The 14073-nt window shown below is 39.1% G+C and overlaps 1 protein-coding gene across 10 annotated transcripts in view; it reads left to right on the top strand.

Moving 5' to 3' along the window:
* The window catches only part of LOC122560750 (casein kinase I), a 239730-nt gene that overhangs the window by 13928 nt on the left and 211729 nt on the right, over positions 1-14073 (top strand). For all 10 annotated transcript variants that reach the window (XM_087998098.1, XM_087998103.1, XM_087998100.1 and 7 more), the window contains exon 2: positions 2925-3336. In XM_087998098.1, the coding sequence (XP_087854224.1) occupies positions 3180-3336 (157 nt within the window). In that variant the 5' untranslated portion in view covers positions 2925-3179. The remainder of the gene's footprint in view (positions 1-2924; positions 3337-14073) is intronic.

The raw sequence follows: 14073 nt of genomic DNA, 5'->3' as shown, positions 1-14073 counted from the left end.
TTATAATTTTAATATAGCAGTTTTATGATGGGTAACATGAACCTATGCATACTTCTAAGTTTTGGGAGGAAAACTTAAATCTTCAACTTTCAACTTTTGTCTGCTGACTTAAACATATTTATTTGCTGCAGTTAATGGAGATTTTCCAGGCCTTTCAAGTATCTATTTCCATTCAATTTCCTATCTTACTCTTCTGAAAAAGTTGAACCTGTAAGGAAGCATTTCTTACAGATACTGATGGTTCTCTGATACCTGACCTAGGTGGTTGTTCTTTATTGGAGAGTTTGGATAGTCAGTGTTACTGAAAGGAATATGGCAGTTGAACCTGTGTTGACGTGTACTTTCCAACCCTTAATTAGTTTTCCTTCGCCTACCTTAGGTGCACTGAAGCAAGTTGGAACATTCTCAAATTGGCTCAGTATCACACATGACGGTGCATTTATTTTTTTGAGCCACCAGGGGATTTCCTCTGTAAATAGGCCCATTGAAGATGAGAGACGCTTAATTCTTCTGTGTTTGGTTTACAGTCTTAATTCGGTAGTGGTTCATAGCATAAACCTCAATAAAGCAATAACTTGTTGCTCCCCTAAAATGGGGTTCTTATTACTTGAGCCTGTACTTGATGAGCAACTAAAATCTTGGATGCTACACTTGCCTTTCATGACTGTGCTTTGTTTATTTTTAAGGTGATTTTTAAAGTCCTTGGTGAAATTACTGGGCAGATTAACTTATGAAAAATAAAAGTATCTGAAAATATTCCCCCATCTGCAATAAAGCAACATAAATCTGATGTTGTGTAGATTCCCAGCAATTTCTTTTCAGGTTGCCGTTGCATTGAGGGAGGTAGTAGTGGCAAAAATGTCAGTGGCTGTTGCACTTGAACATATGCACTTGTAGCTGTGTTTGTGGGTGGTGATTTTGTGAGATGTTGTTTTTGGCAGGTAACTTGACACTGGCACTAAGGAAGTGAGTATAGAGCCACACTTGTACATGCAATTGAAGATCAAATAAAGGTGTAAAGAGAATCTACAGTGAATGGCTTATAGTAGCGCAATCCCTGTTTTACCCTGTCCCTTGCGTCTGTTCTGTATATGTCATTTTAGGTGTGGAGGCTATTCGGAGTACTTGCCAAATTTTAATTGCTGATTTACGTGCCAAGCTGGAAAGAATTTTGTCTCAACAAAAGATATTAGCTTCCTCACCAATTATACTTCAGGTTCATGATTACCTCAATGACACCTGAGAACTATGCACTGTGGAAATCTCTCCATATTTGAAAATGACAAGTGATCAAACTGCTGAAAACTGCTGAGTTGTTGAGTTGCACCCTCGCTCCCTAAATAAATTGTTGAGCAAATCATCAGATAGAAAATTTACGTTTCATATCTAATTCAGTATTGGGTATGACCTTGGGACTAATGCACTTGATACACAAGTCCCAGTTTTCAGCTGGGAGGATTTTCCTTTCTCGATGGAAACATGTTAAAAGGAGAAAACTGGGAAAGGCAACACAGATTTTCTGTTAAGTGGAGTAGGAAAATGTGTATCTTGTGTCATTTTTATCAGAAAGTGCTTGTTTGAATTAAACCCATGTGCTCAGTTTGTAAAATAGCCACTCCGTTGAAATTATTAGTATTCTAACAAAAATATTATTGTTAAGAATGACAAAATGTTAGTTTCTTTTGTGTGTGCTTTGTATACCAGTATTATTAAACTGTGAAGGTTAATTGTTCAAGCTGCATTTAAATCACAACCAAAATATTGCTACTGAAACTGATGAGTCTGGGAGTCTAATCAAATATTTGGAAACATTAGTGCGTACAACAATAAAACTTGATCAATAAATAAGCTACAGCAAATTCTGTAAGGAACACAATTGCTTCTGAAATTGCCCTTGCTTCCTTAGTGCTGGTGAAGTAACTTCATCACCATGTTTAGGGGCTTACATGATCTTTTTAGATATCTGCTAATCTCCGGTTCAGGAACATGCTGCAACTCTGTTGAATACTTTCTGAGAATCATTTCAAAAGTTCACTTTTTTTTAATTAAAGACATGAAGTTCACAACAAAACTGAAAGGCTCTTGAAAATGTTAGAGTTTACTCAGGCTGCAATCTGGGGATTGGTGAAATATTTTAATCACTGTATATATTGGTCTCTAATCAGTCCAAGAAAAATTAATTCAAATCCAAATTTGAGCATTCATTTCTAATTTACTTGACTGCAAACATTTGTAAAATGTCTGAAATTATGATAACAGTTTTTGTTTGTATGTGCATGGACAATATTCTTGGCTGCTTCAGCAAGAACATTGCTTACGTTGGTCAGGTCATCACCATAGAATCCCTTACAGTGTGGAAACAGTCCATCCAGTCCAATAAGTCAGCACTAACCCTCTGAAGAGCATCCCATACCTGCAATCCCCATGGTTGATTTACCTCACCTCCACATCACTGGACAAAATGAGCAATTTGGCATGGCTAATCCGCCTAACCTGCACATCTTTGGACAGTGGGAGAAAACCAGAGCACTGGGAGGAAACCCATGCAGACACTGAGAGAATGTGTAAAGTTTACATAGCCAGTCGCCCAAGGCTGCAATTGAACCAGATCCCTGGTGCTCTGAGGCAGCAGTGCTAACCACTGAGCCCTTTACTGTTACCCTAAAGGCAACCTGATATATTTGCTGAAGGATATATTGAATGCTTTGTCTTCTGAGAGCATCAACAACTACATTAACTTTGATCTGGTGGTAGTTTGCGAGTCTCTTTTGCATTGTTAGGATAAGTATATGGTGTCTGCCTGCAGGAAGTAGCTGATGGTGTAGATGTGTTTGGCTGGTGTGTGCTATTAAATCTGTTTGCCTTGTTTTTAAACATCAAAGTGATAGCAATGATTCAATAACATGTTTCCTTTTATTTTTCAGGTCCCCAACAATTGAGAGTACCATTAGTTGGGACGAATATCTTGTACAAATGGTGGAATTTGTTCATTATTGTTGCCGTTACCGAGGAAGCTTTTGCGAATGGGATGAAAATAATTATTTTTGAATGCTGTACCTGTGAACACCTTGTGCTGCTACACTGGTTTTATTCCAAATGATGCTTCCGCTGTGGAACTATACAGTCTGAAAGTGCATAATCGAGTACATACAGAAAATTGCCATAAGCAGGAACTCGTTATGGAGAAAACGAAAGATAAAGATAAAATAGAAGAAAGATCTAGAATGGGCAGGAGTGGGGGACGAAGTGCCCACAGTTCTGGTGTTCTAATGGTTGGACCCAACTTCAGGGTTGGGAAAAAGATAGGATGTGGCAATTTTGGAGAACTTAGATTGGGTAAGAAACTCTTAAAATATGCAATATTTTGAGAGATACATTTATAACATCTGAATTTCTAAGTTATTGAAATGCTGCTATAATTTTCATTTTTGGTTTATTAAATTGTTTTTGTTTTAAACTTGAAAACAATTTTTCATGAAGGGAGCAGTGCCACCCCTCCTAGTGAAAAGCTGGGGTAGTAAGCTGCTACCAAGTTTTTATGGTTGTTGGGTTGTTAACTGCCCAGGGTCGTGATTTTCACCATCTTACAGGAGAATGTCCAGCCTCCCATAATTGCTGGCCTGGCAGCTCTGTATCACCAGTGGCATTGCTCGGCGTGATGGACATTGCTGGGACTCCAGCAGTCCTCCATGAGGAAGTGTGATGGGAGGCTGGATCCCAAGATGAGGTGGGGTGGCTTTGTTGGAGCACATTAGGCAGGCCGTGGTGAGCAGTTGGAGTTCAGAAGTGACAAATGGAAGGGGGCACTCTTCTGTAGGTTAGGTACACCTTGTCCCGTGGTGTTGCAATCCATCCTGTAGGTAAGATATTAATTGGCAATTTGAGAACTTCAGTTGATCCAAGAGTAGATGAACCACCTTACAGCTAGCCCATTGATGGTAAATTCCAGAAGATGCTAGGAGATAACAGGCATAACAGTCCCTCACTTTGGCAATTGATCTTACATCCCCATCCCCTCCCCCTCCTCCACTAGCCCATCCTTGTCAATTAAAGATGATCAAATCTGCAAATGTGTTTAAATTGAAGATGTACTAGCTTTGTCTTTCTGACAAAAGTTTGTGCTTATTGTGTTTTCTGCAGCTACAACTTAAACCAAGTTTGTTAAAGTATGTTCATAGGCTTGAATGCTCATTAGTGACAAAATATGTTTTCTGCATTGCTAAAATATCATGTCTTTCTTTGCAACCAAGAGATCCAATGAGGTAGATCAGAAGCTGAAGCATGGAAAGCAATTCGATAAGAATTAGCCAAAGGAAAATTGAATGCACTGTATCGTATGAATTAGTAAATTCATTCTATGCAAACTAGATTAGTTAATGTTGCTTTCTGGCTTTTCAAGGGCTTGAAGCAAATCAAATCTGAGCAGTTCTTCCCCCAGCTCTGTGATCATGAAGCCATCCTACATTAAGAAGAAATAATGCTGATTGTCTAGTCTTTAAACAATGGAGTATCTGTGGAAAAAAAAGTGGATCTATATAGCACCTTTGTTGACTTCAGGATGTCTGATTATACAATGTAGCCACTGATTTGTATGTTTGAAATGTGGGCATTGCTTTAATGTGGAAAATGTGGCAGCTAGCTTGTGGATAGCAAAATTGTAGAAACAGCAATGTGATTATGAGCAAGTGATAGTTCAAGGATGAATGTTGCCTGAAACATTCCTCTGCTCTTTGAAACAGTTCCATTGAATTTTTTTCAGTCGACCTGTAAAGGGTTATACATTAAATTGCCTGTTTAATTTCAAAGTAGAATCAAGTTGTCCAAAGTCTACTTGTTAAGTGTTTCTACCTGAAAGAGGCCCATTGTATTTATGCTTCCCTGGTGATAGGCTTTGAGAGGAATAGTGTGCATAGCCATTGTAACATTGGATTACAAAGTTCTCCCACAGGATATACCTGAATTCCACACAGTTAGGTCTTCTGGGCAGATGCACCGTTAGAATTCAACGACATCCTCGAAAGTTATCATTGTTAAATGAAATATTAAAGCTGTGATCCATACAAAAGGTATTAATCTCAAGACACCGCAGTATTTAAATTAGCTTGTGATAACAGGCATGAGTTTGCAACATGTTATCTTTACAAAAAAGCCTGACACACAGCCAACTAGCACAAAGCCTTCACTATAAACGTGTTTCCGTGGCCTGGGGAGATCACAGTTTAAATGGTTCATTCTTGTTTTTAACAGTCGCTGCACTTCCAAATAATTCATGTTATGTGAGGTGTTTTGAGATTTGATACACTTGTAAGTAACTCTTTATGAAGTCATTCTGGCCAGTATTAAATTATCTAATTGACAGTGTACTCTATTCCCTTGATGAAAGGTTCAAAACTGCTCATTTCCCTTTGCTGCCTGATTATTTACTCAGTGCTGCCTCTTTGTTTCCCTCCTTTGCACTCAGCCTTGCTTCCTATGTCCTCTTACTCACTATATCAGGCCTTCTGAGGACCTGCTTTCTCTGGCCTTTCTTTCCTAGCCTCATTGGTTCTTGCTTTGATGGCCTTGCTCACCAAAATTCACCTGACTGCACTTTCATTCATATACTGCTTCTCTCCTGCTTTTGCTGCCAAGAGGTTCACTGTTTGCAGTAAGCATGAGAGAGAACCAACTTCAGATTGGCTGAACATCTCTTCCCTGACTCTAGTGCTGTTTCAGTTTTGGGGGTGATTTTTCTCTGGTTGCCCTGGGCCAGATTCATCCTTCGCCCTATGTATGAGTTTTCTGTAGGTGTTTAAAACGTCTGCATTTCTTACTATATTTAAGAAAGGTGGAAGTTAGAGCAGAAATGCGGTGAAGGTAGCTGCAATCTGTGAAAATATCCTTCCAGTGCTCTTTAAACCTTTAAGAGCAAACTAAGCATTTGCTTAGCCTAGTTTGTAAAATGGATTCTAAGTCATGCTCTTTCCTGAAGTGCTGAGGAATCTATTTCCCCATTTATTTTATTATAACCAATCCTCATGCAGTTAAGCCAAATAGAATTTTAATTTGTATGGCATGTTTACAATGAGGGAAAAAAAACCTATCTCAAAGTTGTGCACAGACGTGCAGTGGAGAAAATTAAGAGGATAGATTCATTTCGGAGATTAAGGTTGTAAATGGTCTAGTTTTGCCTAAGTCATTGAGAAGATTTGGGAGACAAGTACTTGAGGAGTGGGGACCATGTAAAGTTTTGACTTTGTGGGTCCAGGAAGGGTGGGTGAGTGATTTAATATTTGAGTGGGAGCGCCACCTACACATTAGCCTTCAGTAATTTATTGACAAAACACCAAAGTCCTTTTTACAAATAAATACTTTCCAACCTTTCTCTATGTAAGAAACAGTCTGCACAGCTGTTCCTTTTCCAAAGTGGGTAACCTCACATTTTTTCCACATTATATTCAATCTGCCATGTTTTCAATCACTCACTAAGCCTGTCCAAATCCTTTTGAAATCGCTTAATATCTTTCTCACAACACCCATTTCTACTTAGTTTTGTACCATCTGTAAATTTGGCCTTGTTCCTGGTATGCTAGGACAGTTCTATGAAGAGAGATACAGTTTGTAGTGGAGTAACTGAACAGAGGATTATAAATAGAGAGGATTGGGGAGTAAGTATTAATATGATGAGGTTCTCCCAGATCTGGTGATGGATGAGCAAGAGTTGTGTGCCAGATTGACTCGAATATTGGGAGGAAGGGGAGACGCAAAGTTATGCTGAAGGTGTTAGAAATCAGTTGTTAAGTTTGAGAGATTTTGTTAGATATCACAAGAGTTACCTGGTTTGAGGGTTTGCTGTGAACATGGATATGAGAGTTTATCTGGAGTGGGAGAAGTTAGTGAGGATGTGAAATTAAGTAAAATCAGAGGAGAAGAGTGGAATGAGGCATTAAATGAAGGATCAAGAGTTGTTCAATGAAAAGTGTGGTGGAGGATAATTTGACCAAAAATTCAGGTTGGAGGTCTGTGGGCAATTTAAAATTTAATGCAAATGTGAGGGGTCTGGAAACTGGTGAGTTACTCATAGATGTGTAATGTGCAGGAGGAGTTTGTAATGAATTGAGTCAGGGAAATATCCAGGTGTGACAGCTTGAATAAGAAACAGAATCTTATTATTCAGGAGTTGAGATCCAGTCAATGCCAGAATTTTGCAGAAACTCTCAACTTGTGAACAGCCAGGACTTTATTCGTGAATTAGGGAATTGCAGAAGGGACTGAGATTCAGTGGTGGAATACATGATTGTGCGTTTAAAGTGGCTGTGGTCAATCGAATGGGGATGGAGGTCGATGTACAGGAGATACAAATGAGGAGCAGGAGTAGGCAGTTCAGCCCGTTGAGCCTACTCTACCATTTAGTAATATCATGGGTGAACGGATTGTGTAGTCAAATTCACATTCGTGCCTCACCCCAATAACCTTTCACCTCTTTGCTTACAAAGAATCTAACTACCTCCATCTCAAAAATATTCAAGGTCTCTCCTTGAAAAGTCCATGGAAGCTGAGTAGCAAAGACTCAAAACCCTTTATGAAAATGTTTGCCTATTTTTGCTTCACCTGTTGGAAATGGGTGACTGATTATTTTTAAACTGTGAATGCTAGTCTAGGTTCTCCCATAAGAGGAAACATGTGCTGCACACTTACCCTGTGAAGTCACTACAGGATCTAAAAATTTCAGTCAAGTACCCTCTTACTCTTCTAAGCTGCAGCAGATATAAGCCTTGCCTGATCAAACTTTTGCGCATAAGACAACCTACTCATTCGAAGTATTAGGGCAATAAACCTTCTCTGAGCTGTCTTCACCATATTTTCAGTCTTCCAAGTGAAGATTGTGAACTCTATTTCTGATTGGGCTAGTTCTGATTTGGCTGCACGTTATCTAAAACTGATCATAACTTGATCAAAACTTGTCCTAATTTCAAACTCATTTCATATTTCAACTGAAAATTGATGTTCCGACTGCCCTAGTAGTAATGCCATCATGTCCTGAAAAACACGTGCCTTCTCTATTACTCTTGGTTTCCTAAACCCTTTAAATCCCCCACACATCACCACCACCACCACCACCACCACCACCACAATATAGCCACCATTATTTATAAAATGTAAGAATAGTCCATAAGACATAGTCACTTTGTTTTGGCTGCAGCAGGCAGAACCAACCCAGTAATTTGTGGATTATTTTATCACATAAACATAGCTCTAACCATCTTAAAAACCTTTATCTCCAGCTCTCAGTAATTAATTCTGATGCTGAGTGACAGAATTTCATGGATTTGTCATCAAGACAGAGATCTTTGCTTCGCCTCTGATCCCCTTCAACCACCACACTCTTGTTCTTCACCCCAGTCATTGTACAGGAGATACAAATGAGCACCCCAGTCATTGATTGATTCATTCCTATTCTCATTCTCATTCTCTCGTTCTGTTTTATATCTTTTATAAAATAGAAGTTTATTATTCCTCCCTCTTCTTCTTTGCAGTCTTTGATCTACATTGATCTGTTTAATTTTCAAATGTGGATTCTATACACTCCATTTTAACCTCAGCAGGTGATAAGAGCAGGATGTGTCATCTTTGTGCTTGTCACCATTTTATCAGATGTAGTTTGGGTAATGTCCTGACCCTCTCCAGGTGAACACTCCTTACAGGTAAAGGTTAGAGTCTGATCTAATTGAGACTCCCATGACAAAGTGTCCATCTTTTGACACCCAGTGCTTGCGAGGAACTCTGACTGACTATAAAGGAGCAACAGGTTCAAAATTGGGATGACATCAGTTTTTCTTGTGCAAGGTTTCTTGAGACTGAGAAGGAAGAATTTCCTGGTCCTTTATTTCCCTACTTACTGACTGTCCTAAATTGTGTATGCATTTCCCTCTGACCACCTGCCACGCAACAGACTTTTGAAGAAAGTTATAGCTCATGGAATAAGAGGGTCAGCAGCAACATGGACACAAAAATTGGCTGAATGATAGGATACAGTTTAATGATCAGTGGATATTTTTTGGGCTGAAGGAATGTCTGTAGTGGAGCTCCCAAGGGTTTGTACTGGGACCTTTGCTTTTCTGGACTGTATATTAATGCTCTGGATCTTTGGCCTGCAGGGGACAATTTCAAAATTTGCAAATGACATGAGGCTTGAACACTGAGAACAATATACAACTCCAAAAGGACATGGACAACTTCAAGTGGGCAGATATGTGGCAAATAAGTCTCAATGCAGTGGAAGGTGTTTGATTGGGAGACCACTGCAAGGTATCAGAAAGTAGTGGTTGAAGGGTCTAGATGTACATGGATCATTGAAGGCAGCAGGAGAGGTGGAGAGAGCAGTAAGTAAAACATACAGCATCATCAGCTTTATTAATGGGCCATATAGTTCTGGATGTAGGTTTGCTCACTGAGCTGGATGGTTCGTTTTCAGATGTTTCATCACCATACTAAGTAACATCTTCAGTGGGCCTCCGGATGAAGCATTGGTGGTGTAGCCCTTGGGTTAATGATGTCATTTCCTGTTCTTTTTCTCAGGGGATGGTAAATGGGATCCAAGTCAATGTGTTTGTTGATAGCATTCCAGTTGGAATGCCATGCTTCTAGAAATTCTTGTGCATGTCTCTGGCTTGTCCTAGGATGGATGTGTTGTCTCAGTCACAGTGGTGTCCTTCCTCATCCGTATGTAAGGATACGAGTGAGAGTGGGTCATGTCTTTTTGTGGCTACTTGATGTTCATGTATCCTGGTGGCTAGTTTTCTGCCTGTTTGACCAATGTAGTGTTTGTTACAAAATACCTTGCAAGAACTGTAACAAACAGTACATTGGACAAATAGGCAGAAAATGAGCCACCAGAATGCATGAACACCAACTAGCCACAAAAAGACATAACCCACTCTCACTAGTATCTTTACATACAGAGGGGAAAGGATGCCATTTCGACTGGGACAACACAACCGTCCTAGGACAAGTCAAACAGAGACATGCTCAAGAATTTCTAGAGTTCGTTCGGAATACCATGCTTTTATCAACAAACACATTGACTTGGACCCCATTTACCACCCCTGAGAAAAAAACAGGAAACGACATCACCACATGAAATGATATCACCAACCCAAAGAAATCCAAACATAGAAATGGGGCCACACCACCACTGCTTCATCTGGAGGCTTACTGAAGATGTTCTCACCTGATATGGTGATGAAACGTCTGAAAACGAACCTTCCAGCTCAGTGAGCAAATATACATCCAGAACCTCAAACTGAGCTACCAATCTTCTCAAAACTTGCTGGGGCATATAGTACTAGAGCAATGAGATAAAGTTGAACTTTTATAAGATACTTGTTAATCAACAGCTGTAATGAGCACAGTTTTGTGCACCTCATTATAGGAAGGATGCAGATGAACAGAGAAAGTGCAGAAGAGGTTTCTGAGAATGGTTCCAGCCATGAGAAACTTCAGTTATGAGGGTAGATGGATTGAACAAGTTGAGGCTGCTTTCCTTGGAGAGGAGAGGGCTAAGAGATTTGATAGTGTTTTAAATTCATGCATGGACTAGATAGAGTAGATAGGGAGAAACTCTTCTCACATGTAAAAGGATTAAGAATGAGAGGATGTAGATTTCAAGTGATTTGCAAAAGAAGTAAGGTTGTTACATGAAAAATGTCTTTGACTGAGTGTGTAGCTTGGGTAGGTATATACTGCTTGGAAGTGTGGTCGAGGTAGGATCGATTGAAGTATTCTCGAGGGTATTGGATAATTACAGTCTTATGTAAAGGTTGGCATTAGGTAACAATGTTTATTTAAAGAGGTGGTGCTGGCATGATGGGCCGAATGGCGCCTCTCTGCACTGTAAGAGTTTTGTGATACTGTCAACTTGGCAGTGTTTATTTGGGGTTTGGATAAGGTTTGCATCTTATCTTTGTTCTCTATTTAAATAGGTACTAGAGTTAAAATGACCTCAGCCACACTTTGTTAAGCCACTGAAGCCTTAGATTTATACTCCCAAATTAGCCTAAAAGGCTCTTTGAATCTCTTTGTGGCCTCTTTTTTTTTCTTTCTACTTCAAAAACCACATCTTGTTCGGCAACCCCTCCCAAACATTCTTTCCCTGACTTCAACAACCTCATATGTCCCTCCTATTCCTGTGCACTATCATTAGTGGTTGTGCTTTCAGGTGCCTACAAGGCCCAGTGTCTGAAATTCCTTTCTGAAGCTCCACTGCAACTCCAACTTGCTCTCCTCATTGCTCAAACCTTTTGCCCCACTTCAAACTCTTTCTTTTTGGCTTGCCATCTTCTTTTTTGTGTTCTACTTTTTGAAGTAGCTCGGACCGTTTTTCTCTGTTGACTCCACATTACTACCAGTTCCAGTCACAGAACTTCTGATAATTTTGTGAAGGAAAAATAAAATGTTTTCATTAATAGAATGTTTCATTATTGTAGGAGTTTCAACTTAATTATCCAAATTTTAATTTTCTGGAAACTTGTTAAATCGAAATCATAAAACAAAATAATAAGGCTTTCACAACAGATACTGTCAACTTGTGTCGATTGAGGCTCAAGGGTTACTGGCTAGAGACGGTAATTTTAAATGCAGCACAAATAAATGAATCTTAGTTTCAATTGCATCACATGGTGCAAGTATGTCATTGAGGTTTTTTTTTAATCAAAGTAGGGAATATTAACCTGATGTGTCAATAAAAAGTTCAAATTGGCCTCAAACTGATTTTTAGTTCACCTCCGGTTTTGGCTTATGGTCCCTTCTGTCTCATGGTGGTTGAAACACGCGCACACGTCCATCTGCCCTCTTTCTCTCCGCACCCCCCCCCCCGCTCCTAAAAAAAAAACAGAATGGCAAAGAACAGTTAATTGTACATTGCAAGACTTCTCGAAACTTGAAGTTTAACAACCCTAGTACCGAATCTACTCTAAAATAAACAAAACCCAGACATATTTGCAAGTGAATGAAAACTTATTGACTCTGTACTGCTTCAAATCACTGCCGAAATGAAATTGTCCGTGCTCACGATGAAATGCATGCCTTTAAGAGATTTTAGCTTCACTCCCAAACTCCCAGTCTTTTGGAGTAACCAATTATGCTAACATGGTGATTTTGACATAGATCTCCCAAGGTGTTTCACAGGAGCATTATTTGAGAGAATTTCACATTAATTTGCATAGCATATTGAGTCGAATTAACAACACCTTAGCCAGAACGGTAAGTTTCAAGGACTGTATTATAGAGAAGGGAATAGTAGAAAAGTGAAAAGGATTATGGATTGATTTTCAAAATACGAGAATTAAGTATGCTATCTGCAAATTTGTTTAAACCTGAAGAGCCTTTCTGTTTAAAATAATGCTGAAACTATGAATTAATGTAGATTTTGAGTTAAAAAATTGGCATTTCTATATGATTTTTATATTTTAGTACATTCAATACATTTACATATCTGTAAAAATAATTTAAACTGAAGTATACCTAACTTTGAATTTTCACGTTTTCTGACTTTAATTTCATTCATAAATTCATTTTTAAACAAACGTTAAGCTTCAAACTAAGGTAATTTCTTTAGCTATTGGTTTTAACAATTTTAAGGTTCCTAAAACATCTCATGTCACATTTAACACAATTTACTGTCAGCTCTTCTGGAAAAAAATTTTGCAACTATGAAACCTGTTTGAACCAAACCCGGTAACTCCAAGCGTGATGTACCTGGCCTAATTAGAAAACAAGAATATCTTCTCCTAAATAATTACTTGAAATCATAAAATGTAATATAGTGGTTAACCTTTTTTTTACTTGCAGAATGAAAAATGTGTCAGTGCAATAACTAAAAGCTGCTAATTCGATTTTTAGAAAGCCGCATGTAAACCTAGAGCACAGGGTTGCAAAACCCAGAGTTTGGCAGCTGAAGGCACAGGCTATTTTTATTCATTCGAGGAGTGCGGGTTTACGGGCTGACTCAGCATTTTATTGCCCATCCGTCCTTGGTGGTTCTTGAGAAAGTGGTGGTGAGCACAGACCTTGATTGTTGTAGATCTGAAGGAGGTTACAGAGATATGGAAGAATTTGATTATCTAGAAGAGCATTTAAAGTTTGAGGTGTCGGTTTACTTGGAGCCTCTGCAGCTCTTGGTGGTTAATGACAGGTGCAGGATGTGAGTTCTAATATGAGAAGCAGACCTTTTGATTGGGCTGAAGTATCTGAATCACAAAAGGTAGGAGAGCAGTAGAGCATTAGAAATTTAGAAGATGGAGATGATTAAGTCATAGATGAGAGTTTCACCAGCAGATAGACAGACAAATACTGATATAACTAAAGTGAAAAACCACATTGAACTTGCATTGGCCTACCTCATTTCTATGTAATTGTCTCACAGCAGCTTTCTTCCTGTAAGGAAAGCTCATCTTTTTAAGATGAGCTGAGATTTCTAAACTCTTGTAATTGAGCTGTGGCCACTAGATTTATCCATTTTGTGCGTATTGTAACTACAGTTCAGTTTATGTTGTTTTTCTGTGACCCAGTCACCACCTTGTATCGTCATACGATAATGGCTGAAGATCCTGGGATTGTAATTATTAGAGTTTAGATCAAATAGAAACTTGCAAGATAAAGCATGACTTAGAAAGAGTGGACGCTGGGAATTTGTTTTCGTCAGGCAGTGATACTAGGACATCCTTAGAATTAGAGAGGGTCAATTTAAAATGGAAGTGAGGAGACATTTCTTCAGCCAGAGAGTGATGGGCCTATGAAATTCATTGCCACGGAGCGCAGTGGAGGCGGGGACGTTAAATGTCTTCAAGACAGAGGTTCATAAATTCTTAATTTCGCAAGGAATTAGGCATACGGGGAGAGTGCGGTAAGTGGCGCTGAAATGCCCATCAGCCATGATTGCATGGCGGACTGGACTTGATGGGCTGAATGGCCCTACTTCCGCTCCTATGTTTTATGGTCTTGTATCTGAAAATTGATGATTTGTTTGGACACATCCGTTTACTATGTCACCAAAATATCTATCCGATATTACAGCCGGCAATTAATCAATACATG

This window comes from Chiloscyllium plagiosum, unplaced genomic scaffold (assembly GCF_037043375.1).
Source record: "Chiloscyllium plagiosum isolate Xiang-an unplaced genomic scaffold, Cpla_swu_hap1 HiC_scaffold_2, whole genome shotgun sequence".
Lineage (NCBI taxonomy): Eukaryota > Metazoa > Chordata > Chondrichthyes > Orectolobiformes > Hemiscylliidae > Chiloscyllium > Chiloscyllium plagiosum.
The sequence above is the reverse complement of the archived record's forward strand: the minus strand, read 5'-3'. Positions and strand labels throughout refer to the sequence as shown.